At 60.4% G+C, this 19,727-nt stretch overlaps 8 protein-coding genes across 8 annotated transcripts; 5 read left to right on the top strand and 3 right to left on the bottom strand.

Moving 5' to 3' along the window:
- Positions 1 to 57: 57 nt before the first annotated feature.
- Positions 58 to 1,201, bottom strand: PG998_002886 (uncharacterized protein; the record flags this gene model as incomplete). Its single annotated transcript, XM_066869704.1, has 2 exons — positions 58 to 541; positions 600 to 1,201. The coding sequence occupies 2 exons, from the start codon at positions 1,199 to 1,201 to the stop codon at positions 58 to 60; spliced, it is 1,086 nt and encodes a 361-aa protein (XP_066738119.1).
- A 1,229-nt stretch (positions 1,202 to 2,430) lies between these two features.
- Positions 2,431 to 3,774, top strand: PG998_002885 (DNA-repair protein rad2; the record flags this gene model as incomplete). The annotated part of the gene is made up of 4 exons (XM_066869703.1): positions 2,431 to 2,529; positions 2,568 to 2,593; positions 2,643 to 3,204; positions 3,262 to 3,774. The coding sequence occupies 4 exons, from the start codon at positions 2,431 to 2,433 to the stop codon at positions 3,772 to 3,774; spliced, it is 1,200 nt and encodes a 399-aa protein (XP_066738118.1).
- Positions 3,775 to 4,121: 347 nt separating this feature from the next.
- PG998_002884 (uncharacterized protein) lies at positions 4,122 to 5,359 on the bottom strand (the record flags this gene model as incomplete). The annotated part of the gene is made up of 2 exons (XM_066869702.1): positions 4,122 to 5,123; positions 5,189 to 5,359. The coding sequence occupies 2 exons, from the start codon at positions 5,357 to 5,359 to the stop codon at positions 4,122 to 4,124; spliced, it is 1,173 nt and encodes a 390-aa protein (XP_066738117.1).
- A 223-nt stretch (positions 5,360 to 5,582) lies between these two features.
- PG998_002883 (uncharacterized protein) lies at positions 5,583 to 7,618 on the top strand (the record flags this gene model as incomplete). The annotated part of the gene is made up of 4 exons (XM_066869701.1): positions 5,583 to 5,691; positions 5,870 to 6,145; positions 6,215 to 6,673; positions 6,837 to 7,618. The coding sequence occupies 4 exons, from the start codon at positions 5,583 to 5,585 to the stop codon at positions 7,616 to 7,618; spliced, it is 1,626 nt and encodes a 541-aa protein (XP_066738116.1).
- A 1,318-nt stretch (positions 7,619 to 8,936) lies between these two features.
- Positions 8,937 to 11,195, top strand: PG998_002882 (Meiotically up-regulated protein; the record flags this gene model as incomplete). Its single annotated transcript, XM_066869700.1, has 3 exons — positions 8,937 to 9,146; positions 9,286 to 10,162; positions 10,216 to 11,195. 3 exons carry the CDS (start codon positions 8,937 to 8,939, stop codon positions 11,193 to 11,195), a joined length of 2,067 nt encoding a protein of 688 aa, XP_066738115.1.
- A 723-nt stretch (positions 11,196 to 11,918) lies between these two features.
- Positions 11,919 to 13,887, top strand: PG998_002881 (uncharacterized protein; the record flags this gene model as incomplete). The annotated part of the gene is made up of 3 exons (XM_066869699.1): positions 11,919 to 12,557; positions 12,614 to 13,038; positions 13,113 to 13,887. 3 exons carry the CDS (start codon positions 11,919 to 11,921, stop codon positions 13,885 to 13,887), a joined length of 1,839 nt encoding a protein of 612 aa, XP_066738114.1.
- A 291-nt stretch (positions 13,888 to 14,178) lies between these two features.
- On the bottom strand, positions 14,179 to 15,464 carry PG998_002880 (alpha-L-arabinofuranosidase axhA; the record flags this gene model as incomplete). The annotated part of the gene is made up of 3 exons (XM_066869698.1): positions 14,179 to 14,198; positions 14,252 to 14,515; positions 14,579 to 15,464. 3 exons carry the CDS (start codon positions 15,462 to 15,464, stop codon positions 14,179 to 14,181), a joined length of 1,170 nt encoding a protein of 389 aa, XP_066738113.1.
- A 1,865-nt stretch (positions 15,465 to 17,329) lies between these two features.
- Positions 17,330 to 19,601, top strand: PG998_002879 (FAD/NAD(P)-binding domain-containing protein; the record flags this gene model as incomplete). The annotated part of the gene is made up of 4 exons (XM_066869697.1): positions 17,330 to 18,050; positions 18,118 to 18,146; positions 18,468 to 18,913; positions 19,016 to 19,601. The coding sequence occupies 4 exons, from the start codon at positions 17,330 to 17,332 to the stop codon at positions 19,599 to 19,601; spliced, it is 1,782 nt and encodes a 593-aa protein (XP_066738112.1).
- Positions 19,602 to 19,727: the final 126 nt, after the last annotated feature.

The raw sequence follows: 19,727 nt of genomic DNA, 5'->3' as shown, positions 1-19,727 counted from the left end.
GGTTTCATTTTATATACGTAATTATCATTATCTAGCTCATTCACATTCCATCGTTACTCAGATATCGTCAATCAAAGGACTGAGCCCCTGCGCGGAGCCCAGCTTATCCTCGAACCAAGTCCGCAGGCGCTCGAGGCGGGGGCGGTCCGACATCCACTCGCGGAAGTAGGTAATGTTGGTGCCGGGCATCTCGAGAATGCCAGGGTAGCCGGCAGGAGGCGGCACATCGCTGCGGACGGGCCACGAGCCGCGCGTCGACTGCCACTCCGGTGTCAGCATGTAGTTGTGCAGCAGCTTGGCGGCCTCGGGGTGCGGCGCGTCCTTGGGGATGGCGGCGAGCTGGAACCAGGTGACGAAGGAGCCCTGCACCGGGTGCGAGACGTTGATGTTCTTGGTGGGGAAGAGGCCGTCCGACGTGAACGAGGCGGCCCAGGTGCTCTTGGGGTCGGCCATGATGGTGTCGGGGCTGCGCGTGCCTCGGACCCAGCGCGGGTTCTGGGCGAGGAGGCGGTCGAACCAAGAGGTGCCGTATTGCTGCATGCTGGCGCTGGTGTTAGCAACTCCGGGTGGATCACACGGGCGGACGAGCAAGAACTTACATGAGGTCGAACGCGTACAGCACGGCGTCGTCGTCGTTGGGGTAGGTCAGGACGAGCTTGTCCTTGAACTCGGGCCGCAGCCAGTCCTCCCACTCGATGGGCGCCTCGATGCCGGGCAGCTTGTCGGTGTTCCACTTGCCCGCCCAGCCGACGGTCAGGATGCCGTAGAAGGCGGCGCGGACGTCGCGCATGGCCGGGTAGAGCTTGTCGAAGCCGACGGGGGCGTAGTGCAGCAGGGCGCCCTCGGCGTCGAGGCGGGGGAAGTCGTGGACGGTCTGGAAGGCGATGCTGTCGACGTGGACGTGGCCAGAAGCCAGCTGCTCGTCGAAGCGCACGCTGTGGTACTTGGACAGGTCGGTGGTGAGGTTGAGCGTCATGCCGGGGAAGCGGCCCTCGAACTCCTTCTTGAGCGCGTCCTCGTCGGTGCGCTCGTCGCCGCCCAGCCACATGGTGACGACGCCGCCCTCGGCCAGGGCGGCCTTGTAGATGGCGTCGAGCGGGCGCGTCTCGACGAGGGCGGCGCCCTTGAAGCCGAGGGCCTGGTCGTAGGCCAAGGCCTGTCCGGCCAGGACGGCGGAGGCGGTCAGGAGAGAGCGAAGCATGGCGACAGGGGGCTTGGGCGATGAGGAGAAACAGAGGCGCGTGGGCTGGAGTCCTGTAGGAAACGACGACTGGAGGCGGCGTCCTCCCGATTTATACACACTCCGGACCACGAGCGTTCTGGCGCAGGCCCCTTACGACCCAGACCCCATGGGACTCTTCGAAATGGCGAGATCCGGGCAGCCAAAGCATGGCGGCGGCACTTGAGCTGTTGAATCTAGGCCCAACTTGATCGTTGTGTCCGCCGGCGACCACGCACCCCTGACGGTTCCCCGTACAAAAAGAAGTTTAAAGTTTCGGCGAGAAGCGTGGTATGACATAACCCTATTTTGCCTTCCCGTTCATTGCAACTATACACCTGCAAGTTACACCTGCAAGTCAGGCATTCCGAAGTCGGTCAGAGGCACGATCCACCGGGCTTGCAAGGGGTGGGATTGCGTTATCCACCGCAGCCCGGGGCGGGCGAGTCACAAACCCTGCTAGAGCGCTGGAATAGGAAAATGAGGTCTGTTGTTGCAAGGGAGCTGACCGGCCTCGTGACCTGCTCGTACGTTCATGGGGTGGCAGCAACGTGCCTACGTTAGTAGGGTCGCATTGGACATTAGAGTATTAAGCATAGATCTCATAGCGTAATCAGATAATAAGCAACATTGGCAGTTGGATTGCACGATACCCCATCTGGGTGCGTGGTGTAGTAAGCCTGGTGAGTCGGGGGAGGCCGACCGCTGGCAATCCGGGCCCAAGACATTCGCAAGAACAAGAATCCTCATCGAATGCAATGGACGCTAGGTAGTCGCTACTTATTGAGTTGCGCCAGTAGCTACATGGGTAGATATATGGTATTGAGGGATTCCGAGTTCCAAGGAACTGTACTCAACTTTGTCCTGACCTCGTCCCGGTGATGGGACACCAATGAAGTCCAATTAAGCCCGTTGCCCAAAGTCAAAATGCAGGTACCGCAGCTGGTGCAGCAATTTGTGGTGCTGTGGCTGGAATCTCGACGTGCCCAGCCACAATCAATCCCACTTTCCTTCAGCCACTTCATCCAATTCAGCGCGTCAGTGGCAGTCGCGTCTCCCACCTTTAATTGAAAGTGGCGCGTTCTGCCTGCTGAGTTCGTGACATCACGCACCAGAACCCGACAACTTCTTCCACAACCAACTGCTGCCCTACAGTTGGACTTGATCCTGCATTCGATCCTCCAACCAACTTTTTGCCTTCCACCGCCAAGATGGGTATCAAGCAGCTGTTCTCCATCATCAAAGATGAGGCCCCCGACGCCATCAAGGAGGGCGACATCAAGAACCAGTTCGGACGTAAGGTTGCCATTGTACGTATCGTTCCACTTCCTCTCTGCCATAATCATAGCTAACTGACGAGTCCAGGATGCGTTCGTATGCCCTTGCCATTCGGTCCGCTCCCCAACTAACCGTCCTCCGACAGATCAATGAGCATCTACAGTTTCCTCATCGCCGTCCGATCCGAAGGCCAGCAGCTCATGAACGAAGATGGCCAGACGACATCACATCTCATGGGCATGTTCTACCGCACGCTGCGCATGGTCGACAACGGCATCAAGCCGCTCTACGTCTTCGACGGCAAGCCGCCCAAGCTCAAGTCGGGCGAGCTCGCCAAGCGGTTCCAGCGCAAGGCCGAGGCCAACGAGGGCATGGAGGAGGCCAAGGAGACGGGCACCGCCGAGGACGTCGAGAAGTTCTCGCGCCGCACCGTCCGCGTCACCCGCGAGCACAACGAGGAGTGCCAGCGCCTGCTGAAGCTCATGGGCATCCCCTACATCATCGCGCCCACCGAGGCCGAGGCCCAGTGCGCCGTGCTCGCCCGCGCCGGCAAGGTGTACGCCGCCGCCAGTGAGGACATGGACACCCTCTGCTTCGACAGCCCCATCCTTCTCCGCCACATGACCTACAGCGAGCAGAGAAAGGAGCCGGTCCAGGAGATCCACTTGGAGCGGGTGCTCGAGGGCCTTGGCATGGAGCGCAAGCAGGTCAGCAGCACCCACACCGTGCCCATTTCGTGACATCATCCGCTAACCGACCCCTAGTTCGTCGATCTCTGCATTCTCCTCGGCTGCGACTACCTCGACCCGGTCCCCAAGGTCGGCCCCTCGACCGCTCTGAAGCTCATCCGCGAGCACGGCACCCTCGAGAAGATCGTCGAGTGGATGAAGGAATCCGGAAAGTACACGATCCCCGAGGACTGGCCCTTTGCCGACGCCCGCGAGCTGTTCTTCCACCCCGACGTCCGCCAAGCCGACGACCCGCTCTGCGACTTCAAGTGGGAGAAGCCGGACGTCGAGGGTCTCATCAACTTCCTCGTCACCGAGAAGGGCTTCTCGGAGGACCGTGTCCGCGGCGGCGCCACCCGGCTCGAGAAGAGCTCCAAGAGCACGCAGCAGGCCAGACTCGAGGGCTTCTTCAAGCCCATCCCCAAGACCGAGGCCGAGAAGACGGCGCACAAGCGCAAGCTCGAGGAGCAGAACGAGGCCAAGAAGAAGAAGCTCAAGGAGGACAAGAAGGAGAAGGCCAAGCAGAAGGCCAAGCCGCGCGGTGCCTAGGCTTTCTTGGAGTGACGGACGAGACGAGACAAGATCATGATTGCTTTACGTCTGGCGTTTCTGGCTTTGTACATAATTGAACGGCGTCAAGGGTTTGTGGACGAGGAAGGAAGCGGATGATACCAGCCGAATGGGCAGTTGTCGAAGGAGATGTAGCTACTGACAATGGAACACGTCCAATGATATGGAAACTAAACTCGCAACATCCACATGGTCACAGCCTTGTAGATCAGCCCACGGTCCATTCTGATTATCCTGAAATGCACACCCACTTGTAGGCCAGGCTTCACGAAAGTCACTTGCTTGCACGCAGTCCCACTCAATTATGAAAGCCATTATCATCAATATCAATGGGCGTGGGATCTATCTGCGTCAACAGACCTCGCCGGCATTTGTCTTTCAATGTCCATGCTGCTACCATGGCGATCTTGTTGCCTGGACTGATCTGTTGTTATTGCATCAACCCCCTTAACGACATTCCGCGAACCCTCCCCTCTTAGACATATCCCAAGGGAAAGTTCACTCCCGACATCTCGGTTCTGACTATTGCGTGCCCAACTCTTGCTCCGATTGGATCCCGGCATGCTACTCCCACCAAACGTGCGCAAGGCCAAGACACCTGCACCGGCACCGGCCTTTTCCCGGCCAGACTCAACAGCGCTACCCGCACCTGATAGAGTCGCACGGCCACGAATGTGCTTAAAAAGGGGCAAGCAGACGGGAATGGCGATGCACACGAGAGTGATGGCGAGCTCCGCGATGGACCACGCACACGTAGGGACGGCGTCGATGGTGTAGTTGGCGCTCTGCAGACCCCCGAGTCCGATGGTGCGCTTGACCCCGCAGGCGGCGGCGGCGAGCCCCAGACTCATGGCGACGGCGATGATCAGGCGCTCCTGGAAGGGCCGGTTCAGCTGCCAGACGAAGAACCAGGGGAAGAGGGCGAAGAAGAGATCGGCCGCGACGCAGCCCGCGCCCAGGGCGACGGCGAACGGCGTGATGGGCAGGGGACAGCTCGCGTCCGGGATCGTCTTGTCCCACAGGAACGCGGGCGGGGCGCACTGGAAGGCGAAGGCGAAGGCGCAGACGGCCGTGTCCACGAAGAGCACGGCGATGGCGGCCCAGATGGCCCAGCGGTGCCAGGGCTTGGTCACGAGGCGCAATAACAAAAGGCCGAGGGAGACTTTGGCCATGCCCATGGTGGAGACGCCGAAGATCTGGGCGATGATGAGGGACAGGAGGCATTTGGTCAAGCGTTCGTGGCTGTCCTCCCAAATGGCGTCCTGGCTTTGGCCCAGGCCGTACAGGGTGGACACGTGCACCATGATGGTGCAGGCAAGCAATAGAGCCTGCGCGGGGCGAACGGGGTGACTGTCAGCCGGGCTCGGTGTCTTCGCGCGCGGGTCTTACCTACGAAGGAAGCATTGTATATGGTGTCGTCCCACCCGTACGACTTGACTACAGCAAGCCGCGTATAGAGCCGAAGAAGGAAGCAGACTGCGGCGGCGCCCGTGGTAGCCCACGAGATGGCCAGCAACCAAGGCCCCTCGCCGCCGATGGTGCCTATAGGGGTGACATCCAGCATGGCCGACGGTCGCGTACGAGGACAGCAGGGACGGTAGAGAGCATGTCGTTGAGTCAGTCTAGAGCCTGCGGACTAATAAACAAAACCTAAAGGAGTTCCCGTGCCGTCTTGAGGAGGCTGCTGCCACGGGCTACGGTTCATGCTGGCTGCATCTGTCACATATCAGTTTGTCGGGAACCAACGACATCTAAAAGACAACGCCAAAGCTTGCATGTGAATTGCAATGGGCCCGCAGCTCGCGTCATCCCAGGCGGAGGATGCGGCAGTATGCTGGCGATCTGAGATCTGGCCCTTGGGTCTTGGCGACATCTCGGGTACATATTCGATCTGTGGTATGCGGGAGGTATCGAGAGGTATCAAGGAGGCAGGGTACGGACAGGGGTGCAGGAGGCGAGGACGCGCCCTTCGACGAGAATAAGCAAAAATGTCGAGCGAATCAAGGCTCAGCAGCTGAACGAGCTTCGTTCTCGACCGGGCACGGAAAACAAAACGAAACTAATGCATGCATAGATCTCGACAATTTTCGTTCGCATATCTTCCTGAACACCCTCTCCTTTAAAGCGACCCGACTCCGGCAGCTGAACTGCAATCTGCAAGGCAAGTTGGCGACAACGAGTAGATGCTGGTTCCGCAAGACAACGCCTGCTTCCGAAATGCTGTCTCCCCTCGCCGGCAGCCATGCACTTCTCTGGGCTGCTGTGCTATGCCTAGCCACGTATGTCGGCTGGAGTGTCTTGTCACACTGCAGATCCCCGCTGCGTCAATTCCCCGGACCGTTCCTCGCCAGTGCGTTTTCGTGCTTTTTCCTCTTTCCTGTAATCGCAAATCTCGAGCAGCTGACCTGAAGCCTGCCAGGATGGACCAACCTATGGCGCTTCTACCACACGCTACGGGGCGACATGCACCTCGTCAACCTGCGGGCGCACCAGAGGTACGGCCCTGTGGTGCGCACCGGGCCGAACAACCTGGATCTGGACCTGCCTGCGCTCATCAAGACCGTCTATTCGTCCGACGGGCGGTGGCGCAAGACCGACTTCTACGCGCCCGCCTCCAACGTCATGGACGGTCGCGTCGTCTACAACCTGTTCAGCCTGCAGGACCCCGTGGAACACGCGCGCCAGAAACGGCCGGTCGCGAGGCACTACTCGCTCGCCGGTGTGCTGACGCTGGAGCCGCACGTCGACGAGACTATTCGGCTGCTTTGCCGGATGCTCGAGCAGCGCCACATGCCTGGTTGCCATGATGACAAGGCTGGGGATGAGACATGGGGACAGTTCAGCATGGGCTTTGACGTTGGCGAGTGGATCAAGATGTGTACGTTCTGGGTGCTTCTGCCAACAGCAATGCTTCTTCTGCCGCATTCTGATTTCTTTTTCTGCCCTGTCCCGTCCCGTTTCTTTTGTGCAAGCAGCATGGAGATGAACTCAGCCACCCTTAAAATAAGAAAGAAACTAACCGCTCTTCTTGAGTACGGTAGATGCATGGGATGTCATCGGCCAAATCACATTTAGCAGGCAGTTTGGCTACTTATCGGCGGGCCGGGACTTTGACGGGCACCTCTGGCTGTTCGACAAGGGCGCCGACTACCTCGCCAGCGTGAGCCAGATCCCCTGGCTCGACCGCCTGATCGACAAGAACCCCCTTTTCCCGATAGCCGGGGCGACAGCCTTGCTCAGGTCAACACTCCAGTACCTGGAAGACCGATACGCAGGGCGCGACGGCCACGACGCCCGCGACGCGGCCGCTCCCTCCGACTTCCTCGACAAGTTCCTCGAGGCGCAGCGCGCGCACCCCGAGACCGTCGGCCGCCCCCAGGTCGTCAGCTACCTGGCCTCCAACATGCTCGCGGGCGCCGACACCACGGCCACGGCCATCAGGGCGGCGCTGTACTACGCGCTGCGGACGCCGGGGGTGTGGCAGCGACTGGCCGGCGAGGTTCGGGCGGCAGGCTTCACGAGAACGCCGCCGCCCTACGCGCAGGCCCGGGCGTTGCCGTATCTGGACGCCGTGGTCCGCGAGGCGCTGCGGCTGCACCCCGGCGTGGCCATGGTGCTGCCCCGCCGCGTCCCCGCGGGCGAAGGGCTCGCGCTGCCGGACGGCGCCGTGGCGCCGCCGGGGACCAGCGTGGGCATGAACCCCTACGTGCTGGGGCGGAACCGCGGGGTCTGGGGGCCGGATGCGGACGCGTTCCGGCCCGAGCGGTGGCTACGTCGCGGTGGGGAGACGGGGAAGCACATGCGGCGAGACTGCAGAAAATGAACGGGGCGGATCTGGCGTTCGGCGCCGGGTCGAGGGTGTGCTTGGGCAAACACTTGGGGCTGCTGCAGGTGTACAAGGTGGTGGCGACGCTGGTGACGCTGTACGATATGGAGATGGTGCATCCCGACGGGGAGTGGTGGGTGCGCTGTGCTTTCTTCTTGAGGCAAAAGGGGCCCGAGGTAAGGATTAGGCGGCGGCAGGAGGCGTCCTTAAATTGAAGTTAATAGCTGCTCTTGGGATATATGGACTTGTTATCAGAAATACAATGAATGCAATACCCCTGGGTCTTCAGGTTGTAGTTGACATCAGTTCCGTTGGTGCAATATAAATTCAGGGGCACCAGTTTGAGTTTGCTGTTATTTACACCTGCGTCTTCTGTTACCACCATAGTCTCCATATGGGTCGAGATGGGATAAATTGCACAAGTGATTCTTCGACCAGGACCAAATGATTGGGGATTCCTTGGCGAGCTCACATTAAAGCACGAGAGCATCTCATCTTCCAGGCCATTGGGACAGATCTGAGCCAGATTCGTCAAGAAAAACTCGGAGGATCTAGGTGAGTTGGCAGTCATGGAGCTCAGATGCACCACCCCCCACCGGATTTGGGCTGTTTCTGGCCAATGGCAAGATCAGTAGATAAGGGCATACAGGATCCTCAAGTGTTGATGGTTTGTGGTGTTTTGTATCTCTTGGGTGACGTGTGAATCCCCCACGGAAGCTATCGGATGCATCTGCCCAGGCCAGCCAATAGCTCGGGGCTTTAGTGGACTAGGCCGCTGTTTGGTGGTGCCTAGTGGGGGACAAGTGCCTTGAAGCGCAGCACCCTTGCCCCTGTACGATCAAGTGCAAACAGTGCTGGCCGTAGATGGTTCAGGCCAATGAGACGCCCCCGTCGCTCAGCAACAGCCGCTACTGGCCACCCCAAACTTTGGATGGCCCCCGCCGAGCGGTCATTTTGGGGAAATCGATATTTCCCGGGTGCAAAATCGGGACCGTCAACTGTCAGCGAGGAAGAGCCAATTCATTTCCAATTCGTCGGCGGGCACAACAACAATACAGACGGACAGATCCTTCTCCTTCATCACTTGACTTGACTGCTGCAAGGCTGACTCTTCTCCCGCATCCGTTCTTCTCCTGCTGGATTGGCTTAGGGCTGTCTTCTCGTGCCGACCCGACTCTCCGCGATCGATCTGCTCTCTGCCGCCAATCACCAGTCAACAACTAAAAATTTCTCCCTCCTCCCAACTCGCATAAACCACCCCCCTTCCTCGCGAAATCACGACAATCAAAGGCCGCTCCGCCCAGTTCATGCAATCATGTCGGGCAGCACCATGAGAGGCACGCCCAGCCGCGGCCAGAACCGAGGCGGCAATGCCTTCAATGGCTCCAGCCCTGCCAACCCGGCCCCCAACTCCAACATCCCTCGCCCCGTCCTCGAGACCCAGCACCAGGCCAACATGCCCGCCCCGAGCGATGCTATTTCGGGCGTGAGCGCCAGCCGCCAAAAGCAGTCCAAACGAGACGAGGTATGTTTCTTTTCTTTGTCCCGCAGTGCCCGTCGCCATTGTCCGTCAATTGGCCGGCCGCCGTCGTCCGTCAATCGCCCATCTTCCCAAATACACCTCACCTTCGCGCGACGCCATGGACGCTGACTACTACCGCCAGGCCATCCGCCGCAAGCTCGAGAATGACCTCAACAAGAAGAAGCACCCGTCCAGCGGCCGCGCCCGCATGTCCCGCAAGGCCCCGCCCGGCACCGTCCTCGCCCTCAAGCCGAGCCCGGCGCTGCAGATCAAGCCCAGCACCACCGTCTCGGAAGCCGCGCAGCTGATGGCGGCCAAGCGCGAGGACTGCGTGCTGGTGACGGACGACGACGACCGCATCGCCGGCATCTTCACGGCCAAGGACCTGGCCTTCCGCGTCGTCGGCAACGGCCTGCTGGCCACCAAGGTCACCATCGCCGAGATCATGACCAAGAACCCCCTGTGCGCCCGCACCGACACCAGCGCCACCGACGCCCTCGACCTCATGGTCCGCAAGGGCTTCCGCCACCTGCCCGTCATGGACGAGAACCAGGACATCTCGGGCATCCTGGACATCACCAAGTGCTTCTACGACGCCATGGAGAAGCTCGAGCGCGCCTACTCGTCCTCGACCAAGCTGTACGCCGCGCTCGAGGGCGTGCAGTCGGAGCTCGGCACCAGCCAGCCCCAGCAGATCATCCAGTACGTCGAGGCGCTGCGGTCCAAGATGTCGGGCCCCACGCTCGAGTCGGTGCTGAACGGCATGCCGCCGACCACGGTCAGCGTGCGCACCTCGGTCAAGGAGGCCGCCCAGCTCATGAAGGAGAACCACACCACGGCCGTCTTGGTCCAGGACCAGGGTTCCATTACGGGTATCTTCACGAGCAAGGACGTCGTCCTGCGCGTCATCGCGCCCGGCCTCGACCCGGCCACCTGCAGCGTCGTGCGTGTCATGACGCCCCACCCGGACTTTGCGCCCATGGACATGAGCATCCAGGCCGCCCTCCGCAAGATGCACGGTAGGTAGTCTTGCGTTGTTGTTTTCTATACGTATCTTGCTAACGATGCCCAGACGGCCACTACCTCAACCTGCCGGTCATGAACGACCAGGGCGAGATCGTCGGTATGGTCGACGTGCTCAAGCTGACGTACGCCACCCTCGAGCAGGTCAACACCATGTCCACGGGCGATAGTGAGGGTCCCGCCTGGAACAAGTTCTGGCTCTCGATGGACAACGAGACCGAGTCCATGGTGTCGGGCGACGGGTCGCACTCGCACATGCACACGGGCATGGCGTCGCATTCCATGGTGTCGCACAACATGCAGCGCGAGCGCGACCGCATCAACGACTCGGTGGCGCCCGGCGACTCGGCCTCGCACGTCGGCATCGACTCGCCCTCGCACTCGCAAGTCACGGGCAACCCCGAGCAGCCGCACTCCGAGGTGCCCTTCGCCTTCAAGTTCAAGGCCCCCAGCGGCCGCGTGCACCGGCTGCAGGTCATTGCGAGCCACGGCATCTCGACGCTCGTGGCCAACGTCAACTCCAAGCTGGGCTCCGAGGTCGAGGCCATCGGCGGCGCCCCCGACGTCGACGACGGCCGCGTGGGGGCCAGCGGCTACGCGCTGTCGTACCTCGACGACGAGGGCGACACCGTCTCCATCACGACGGACCAGGACCTGCTCGAGGCCATCCTGCTGGCCCGCCAGCACCACCTCGAGAAGGTCGACCTCTTCGTGCACGACCCCAACAAGTCGCCCGTCGCCGTGGCGGCGCCCCAGCCCGTCCCGGAAATGCCCACGCCCCCGGCCAGCTCGGCCGTCAGCGACGGGGCCCGGCGCCGACGCCGCCACCACTCCAGCGAGGACGACGAGAGCGAGGACGACGACATGGCCACGGTGCGGCGGAGGAAGAGCAAGAGCAGCCACCACGCGGCGCCGGAAAAGGAGGTGATTGCGGGCGTGCCCAACGAGCTGCTGCTGCCGGGTGCTATCGTCACGTTGGCGGTCGTTATCGTCGGCGTCTTCGCCATCTCCCGCATCGGCAGCCGGTAGACCGCCGGTGGTTGGTTTGCATCATGGTCTGGAGTTTGGCGGGTTGACATTTTCTATCTCCCTTGCGTCTGATGTTTTGCGAGAGGCGGTCGGCGGTGTCGTGTATCAAAGCGTCGGGCGGTAGTAGATATCCATGGGGCCGGAGGGGACGGACGGAACCGGCACGTATAGAAATAATCTTCACTTCCGAGGGCTGTTTTCATGGCACATGGTCTGGGGTGCGGCGAGCATGCATACATTATTTTTAACTACAATACCCACATCGTTTCCGACACCAGCCCTACGCGTGAGCCTGTCCTCGACAATAGAGTTAATTAGTCATGCCAACGTTGGCCATCACTATGATTCATCATGCTTGGCCTGTGCCTGGCGACTTTGGTGACTCAGAATACACGGAGAGACAGCATTGAGATTTATTCACAGGGAGGTCTAACTGTAAGAGGCAGCAGTCGTCTTTTTCCCACTTACCCCGCTTGCCTAAAGCGGCGATTTTGCTGATCTCGACCAACGTGCCATCGGAGAAGCATTGATTTTGATGATGATATAAATAAAGCCATTGCACCGGGAGAGATTCGTCAAAAAAGCTGGTTTTTCCAGGTTCGTCCTCTTCGCTTTTGCCAGCATTAAGGAACTGCTCTTCCAGTGCCGACCGAGTCGTGGAGTCCACCAGCAAATTGAAAGCATCTCAACTGGGACAACTCAAAGCGAATCATCAGGGTCAAGATGTTCAAGAAAAGGCCCGAGATCAAGAATCTGTCGCCCTTGCGGTCGTCGGACCGCCGCAAGTTGGCGGATCAGATCATCAAGGACTACGACATCCCCATCCCCTCTTCGTCGGAGCCCGCGCCGACCGGCGAAGCCTCGTCGTCGTCATCGCCACCCGCCTCCTTGTCGTCGCTCCGCAGCTCGCTGCTGCCGGACTCGACGTCCAGCGCCCGGTTCACGACGACGTCGGGCCCGAACCAGACGCTGCTGGTCGGCACGCTCTACGTCGGCGCGCACCCGGGGCAGGAGGAGCGGATCCTCTGGTTCCAGGCGGGCAAGGCGGCGCGGATGCTGCCCACCGTCTACACGCTGTGGCAGAACCCGGGCGTGGTGCCGCTGCTGCACACGCCCGACTTCGTCGTGGACCAGAAGCTGGCGCACGGCTCGGACCTGATGATCCCGGGCCTCGTCAAGCCGCGCGGCGCCGCCTGGGACGCGCGGGCCACCAAGGGCGCCGTCGTCGCCGTCGCGGGGCTGCAGAGGGACACGGTGCCCATGTGGGTCGGCACCTGCGACGTCGACGTCACCAGGCTCGGCAGCGACCTCCGCGGCCAGCGGGGCGTCGCCGTCAAGGGGCTGCACTGGGCCGGCGACGAGGCGTGGGGCTGGAGGCCGCTGGGCAGCGGGGGAGAGAGGCGCCTGACGCTATCGAGGGCTGGCAGGGGCTCGCCGAGGACATGACGGGCGCGATCAAGGATATGAAGCTGGACGAGGATGATGCCGATGCGGATGCCGATGCGGATGGAGGTGGCGTGGCGCTGAGTGACAATGCTGCTTCCGCGGATCCGCAGCAGTCTCGGGCAAACGACTTGGCCGAGGTGGTGGATGTGCCAGAACCCACAACCAAGGAAGTCGACGACGCCTTCATCCAGGCTTTCCTGTTCTCGGTGCACAAGGCCAAGGCCGACAACTCGGGGCCATACTTCGGCTTCGACTTTCCCCTCCAGCCGTCTTTCCTCATTTCCAGCATGATCCAGCCCTATCTGCGGCACCAGAGCCCGCACTACAACATCAAGAAGACGTCGTGGAAGAACGCCAAGAAGTTCATCAAGCACCTGGACAAGATGCAGCTGCTCAAGTCCAAGGACCGGAACGGGGGGAGACGGTCATCCTCGACATCGACTTCAACGACGTCAACGTCGCCCGATTCAGGCCCTACCCCCTCCCGAAGCCCAAGACGAGCAATGCCGACGCGGCCGGCGAAAGCAAACCGTCGGCGCCCGACGGCGCCGACCCATCCGTGGGCCAGAAGATCACGATCCAGGTCCTGTACCGCGCGTCGGCCAAGCTGGTGCCGACCCTGCTGCCCTCCAAGACGGACTTCTACAGCGGCGCCCAGATCGCCGCCGCCGTCAAGACGTACATCGAGCAGCGGCCGGACCTGGGCGGCCAGGGCGCCTCGAGCGTCAAGCTGGACCCCTTCCTGGCCAACACGGTGCTCAACGCCGACGCGTCGCCGCAGGACAGCCCGCACGCCGCCGACGACCGGCGCGCGCTCGCCGCGGGCCGCATCCTGCGCGGCGCGCTGCAGCGGCGCGTCGTCGACGACCCCAAGCTGTGCCAGCCCTTCTATTCGATGATGCGCGGCGACAACCCCTCGTCGGACCAGCAACAGCCCAAGCCCAAGTCGGGCGCGCCGCCCCTGATCCACCTCAGCATCGAGAAGCGCACGGGCACCAAGGTGGTGACCAAGATCACGGGCCTCGAGCCCTTCTTCATCGACCCGCAGCTCGTGGCGCCGGAGCTGCAGCGCAAGTGCGCGGGCGCGGCCAGCGTGGGGCAGCTGACGGGCGGGCGGCCGGGGCTGCTCGAGGTCGTCGTCCAGGGTGACCAGCGCAAGATCGTCGTGGGCGACGTGCTGGCGCGGCGCGGGATCGATGCGCGGTGGGTGGACGTGGTGGATAAGACGAAGGGGAAGAAGAAGTGAAGGGGGATGGGATGGTGGTGTACATAAACGTCTTACGAGGATGCGGGACTTGTGAATTCACATGGCTATTCTTGGCTGTCTGCATAGTGTACTCAAATCTGTTCCCATTTCAAAAATCACAGGCATGATTCAACAAGACAACACAAATTATGCAATAAGCAATTCCATTCAATCATAATAGGCATGTCTGAAAGACAAAGCCTAGGTCAAGTATGTACGCCTTCGACGGTCTCTGCTATTTACATGGACCCAGACTCGCCGATGGGCAGAAGCGAAAGTCTCCGGCATCATCTACACACACTGGGAGTACCCTGCGCTGCGTGTCAGTTCTGGGGATGTGGTGGGGGCTTGAGAGACGACTTACATTCGTTAGAAGCCGTGCAGGTTCCCGACGAGCAGCACGTCGGGCCCGAGTAGCCGTTGCCGCCGCACTGCTGGTAGATGGACGCGCAGGCGCCGCCGCTGCCGCCGCCGCCGTTGCCTGGGTTGGCCGTGGGCTGCGGGGCCGCCGTGGTGGGCTCGCCGGCGGCGGGGCTGCCCGCGGGGTTCTGCAGCGTCAGCAGGCCGGGGCGGTAGGGCAGGAGGTTGTAGTCGGCGTTGGACTTGGGGTCGCGGCCTTGGTAGAGCACTGCGGAACATGACAGAGTCAGTAACATAGCAACATATCAGCTCCCGGGGAAGAATCACTCACGCTGGAGGTTGCAGGGGTCGATCTCAAAGGTCTGGTCGTTGGTGCTCCGGATCAGCTCGCCGTGGCTGATGTCGTTGGTCCAGGTGGCGCCGCTGTTGGCCTTGCCGGCAAAGGGGTTGCTTTCGGTGGCGGCCTGCGGGGTCCAGGAGCCGCCGAGGCTGGTGGCGGTGAAGGAGCGGAAGAAGCGGCCCTGCGAGCCCATGGCCTCGACCATCATGAACCACTTGTTCTGGCCCTTGAGCTTGTAGACCTGCACGGCCTCGAAGAGGTTGGCCTGGGTGTCGCTCAGGATGGTCTGGTAGTTGGAGCCGAAGCTGCCGGGGAAGTTGCCGATGGGCATGCTGGCGCGGTAGATCTTGCCGTTGTCGCCGCAGAAGAAGAGGTACATGTTGGTGCCGTCGCCGATCAGGGTCTGGTCGATGGGGCCGGTGCCGGAGCCGCTGATGGAGCCGGAGAAGAGCGGCTGGGCGCCGGACCAGCCGTTGGCGTTGGCGGGGTCCTTGGACGTCTTGTAGGAGAAGGCGGTGGCGCCCCACTGGTAGGCCAGGATCCAGACGTCCTTGGGCTGGAAGTAGAAGAGCGTCGGGGCGACGGTGGCGCCGTTCATGCCCGTCTGGGCCACCGAGTTCATCTGGGACCAGTCGCTGAAGGGCGCGAAGTTCATGGACCCGTACGTGCCGCCCTTGTTGTTGGACGCGTACACCAGGTGCTTGCCGTTGTACGGCGCCACGGTGAAGTCCTTGAGCGACGCCCACCCGTTCTTGGGCTGCGCCAGCGGGCCGCCGAAGTCCTTCCACTTGTAGCTGGACGGCAGGTTGCACTGGGCCGACACGGCACCGGCGGAGGCCAGCAGGGCGGCCAGGAGGTCCGAGTTTGACAATCTCATGGTGGCGGTGGATGAGTGGGTGAAGACGAGAAAGAGCGGAGTGAGGTGCTGGAGAGGAAGAAGAAGGGATCGCCGAAAGACAGGGAGGCCCCGAAATATATAGGTGCGCGGCGAACTTACGCGTATGATTCGATGCTTGGTCGATGCTTGGTCGATGTTTGGCTGATGCTCGAACGCAATTTGGGCCCCCAGGCCGGAACGAGGACCCCGGGTGGCCAGACGGCATCCCTGTAGCGATCCCGTCAATCGGAGGGCAGTCCAGGGGGGACAGTCGACGGAGAAAATGGAATCCCCATGGCCGCTCTCTCCATGGCAACAGGGGGCCATTATTCCACCACAGACAGGACCTGCTGGCTGGCGGTTCCCATGGTAATGTGACCCCATCCGCCCGCTTAAGCTGCTCCGAGTCACGGATCCAACGGCCCCGTGGCCAGCATGTGGGGATATCACCTAGTCGACAGGGGTGCCGTCGTGCCATTGCAGCAGCCAGAATACCCGCGCCAATGCTGCGGCACACGACAGCCTAGCGTCATGTACTCCATGTTTTGCGCATCTTTGTTTCTTCAGAGGGGGAGAAGCATATACGCTGGGACACAGAGATTGCCGAGCCACGCTAGCGCTTTCTATACCGCCGTTCCTAGTTGGCGATAGGCGCCAAGAGCCAAGACGGCAGCGCCACAACTGAGGCAGTAGGTGGAAAATCAGGTTCGCACCATCTACGAGAGTTGATTGAAATCGAGGCAGCCCTTGAATTCCAGACTCTATGCGATCACATTACGAGTGAACATCTTGCCTGGAAATGCTTTCCTCCGCATTGCTCGTATGAAAAGCAGATACTCTCTCGGCTATGTGGCACTCGCAAGTTTCGCTTGAAGGGAGGTTTTGTCCCGTTACGCCGTGAGCAAGACTCAACTTCCAAATTGCGCCGGTCGTGGTATGGGCCAAGCAGACTGCTGATCCTGATACGACACCACTCGATGCGACTCCGTGACTGTATACATACTTGCTGCAACCCCGAAGAAGATCAATCCAGGCGGGAATCCGTGGGATGACATCTCCATAGATCCTTACGAGGCTCCCAGGGAGACATTGGGGATGTGAATTATAATAAATGCATCTATATTATCAAACCTATTCTCACGACTCTGAATAGGTGGGAAAATAGACAGGTTCCCAGCACTTGCTGACCTCAGCATAGTGATGGCCTGCGACTGGGCGCGTCCGTTGAGCTGATCTCTGGTCATAACCTGCCCGCCATTGTTAGGCGAGGGAATAAGAAGGCACGCCATCATAATAGATATAGTAAGTCGTAGATATCGCGTAGAGAAACAATATCCATTTTCCGCTGACCAAGAAAGAGAGGTTGATGTGAGAATTGTATTTATAAATCTTGGTTAAATCAGAGAGTACTTCAAAGACAGGCCGCCTTCCATACAAGGATGAAGAGAGACTAAGCTTGAAACGGCATACCATATGTTGTAATCTGCGACCTCCTATCTGTTGGCGCCACGCGGTAGCGCTTCGGCTGGGTTTGTCGGACTCAAATACAGTGACGCAGCCTTGCTGGTCATATCTGCAGTCAAGGGGCCTGTGGCGGCGGTTCAGGGTCTTGGACGACCAGCAGCACGGTTCATTCTTTCTAGACTGAGACCTTATGCTACTAGTGCTCGAAACTGTACTAATGACGTGGCTGACAACAACACTGGTTGAGCGTTTCTTTGTCCATAGACAGGGTGATGCCCGTGATGCTGCTGATGAAGACGTGATTGAACGTCAACATATAAATCTTTCATATCCACTTTGCAAGCTGTGGTTGATGACATTTGCACATGCTAGTTACTATCAGTCTTTCAACTTTCAGCACGATGCCGCATTTGAATATTTGCTTTCGCATTGATGTCTGGTACCAAGTCGGAACTCTCGCCTCCAAACTCCACTTCCCTATAAGTGACGACGACCACCACTCACAGCCGGTCCCAGTGCCTCAGGACACCCACTCGCGATTTTGGATGCAGATCAGAGGCAGTACGGACCTGATGAGCGGGTCCAATGCCTGCAGCGCCGACGAGGCCAAAGTGACGCCGTGTAACGACGACGACGCCCTCTCTGGCCACATCAAGCTCGACATAGTTTTGACAGAGCTGCTACCCCGTCTCGACAGTACGACAACACAAGATACTCTCAATAGCACATCTGCCGGAACCCATAGCAATTGTCGGCTGCCTGGTACGAGCAGGGTCGAACTCGGCCATAGACACTTCAGGGGCCCCGACTACGAGACTCTGCTGGCAATGAACCACCGCGACCTGGCCTCGTATGCTATGCAAGCCCATAGACGGCTGGCGAAGCAGATGCACATCAAGGAGGGGGAGGCGGGCTTCAGGCCCTTGGTGCAAGAGGCGCTAGGCCAAATGGTGAAAGGCCCTGTGAAAAGCAGACCTGAGACCGACGATGTATGGCTCCGTGGACTGGATGCATGCGTGAGTCGAGCCGACGAGGCTCTGTACATCGAGGCCTTCAATCGCGCATGGGTGCACCTCTATGAGACTTGCGTGAAGAACGAAAAGTCCAGGGGAGATCAACGAGGTACGGAAGGGCAGGGATCTGGAGAGCGGCAATAAGACGCTTGCTAGAACGTAGGGGTTTTCCCCAGAGTCTCTGGATGAAATCGCCTTCACATTGGTAAGAATCGGGAAGATGGGCGCTGCCGTGCCGCACCGGGAGGATTCGGGGCTGCGTTCCTCCGCGCGTCAACTGCCAGGGAGGGCATAACGGCAACTTGGCAAGTAGCATAAATGGAAAACTACCTCGAGGGCTTCTCTGGGCGTCTCTTGGTTGGCCAGCTGTGTGCGGTTGGTGCAATCATGCATCAGATGTGACGTCGCGACAAACCCCCTTACATAGCTCGGTCCGGCGGTGTAGTACAGTTCCTCCTTGGCATACAATTCTCAAGACAAAGCTTCTGGAAACCCCCAAAAGTTGGACGTTCACTCCCATCTATAGATCTCGAATACTCGCCTGTTCTGGGATACTTCTCCATCTCCCGAAAGAATGAAACTCATCGACGTCGCTATCATCGGCGGGGGCCCTGCCGGCTTGACCGCCGCCAACACGGTCGCCCGCCAGCTCCACACGGCCGTCGTCTACGACAGCGGCTCGTACCGCAACGCGGGCACGCCTCACTTCCACATGGTCCCGACCTGGGACCACAAAGACCCGGAGCAATTCCGCCGCGCCGCCCGGGAGAACATCCTGAGCTACTACCTCAACGGCACCGTCCGGTTCGCTGACGTCTCGGTCGTCGAGATCGAGAAGAAGTCGGACGCGCACTTCGAGGTGCGCGATGCCAACGGAGAGGTCAAGAGCTTCCGCAAGGTGATTCTCGCCGTCGGGTCGTCCGACATATTGCCCCCGATCCAGGGGTACGACAAGCTTTGGAAGAACCGGATGTGAGAGTAACCCTTTCTGCGGTGTTGTCGAGGTGCATACTGACTCGGAGGGCTCGGATGAAGCTTCCATTGTCTCTTTTGCCACGGCTATGAGGATCAAAGCTCGTTTACCTCGGGGGTGCTGGCCGTCGATCCAGTCGGGTGTGCCTTGGCCGTCCACATGGCCATGAACGCGGCGCAGCTGACGCACAAAGTCACGCTGTACACCCACGGCGACGACGCCATGGCCGCCGAGCTCCAGGCCAGCGATCTCGTCGCGTCCCCGTTCAATGCCCAGACACGCAAGTTCAGTGTCGAGCCACGCAAAATCAAACAGCTCCACGCATCCGGTGGCAAGGACCCCAGCGACCCGACGCTCGAGTACAACCCCGAAGTCGTCCTGGTCGACTTCGAGGACGGGACGACCAAGCAGGAGCAGTTCCTCGTGCACAGCCCCGCGACCGCGGCCCAGGGCCCCTTCGTGCGGCAGCTGGGGCTCGAGACCACGGGCGCCGGCGACATCCAGGCCGACTACCCCTTCTGGCAGACGAGCGTGCCGGGCGTCTACGCCGTCGGCGACTGCAGCACGCCCTACAAGGTCACGCCGGGCGCCATCGCCAGTGGGTGCAACGCCGCCGTCGCCGTCTGTGCGGAGATCCAGGCCGCCAAATACACGCAGCAGGAGGCGGCGCACTCGGCTTCGTCTTGAAAGGGGTGTATCTTTTGGGGGGTTCTTTTTTTGGCTCAAAGTCGAGCTATCAACGCAAGTGTACCTTCGAGCCTACCAATCTATGTCGGAGTCTCTGGACGTTGGTGGGCTGTTCAGGTCATGGCA

Source organism: Apiospora kogelbergensis, assembly GCF_038363985.1.
Source record: "Apiospora kogelbergensis strain CBS 113332 chromosome Unknown utg000001l_segment0_segment0, whole genome shotgun sequence".
NCBI lineage: Eukaryota > Fungi > Ascomycota > Sordariomycetes > Amphisphaeriales > Apiosporaceae > Apiospora > Apiospora kogelbergensis.
This window is presented reverse-complemented; position numbering and strand designations above follow the sequence as displayed.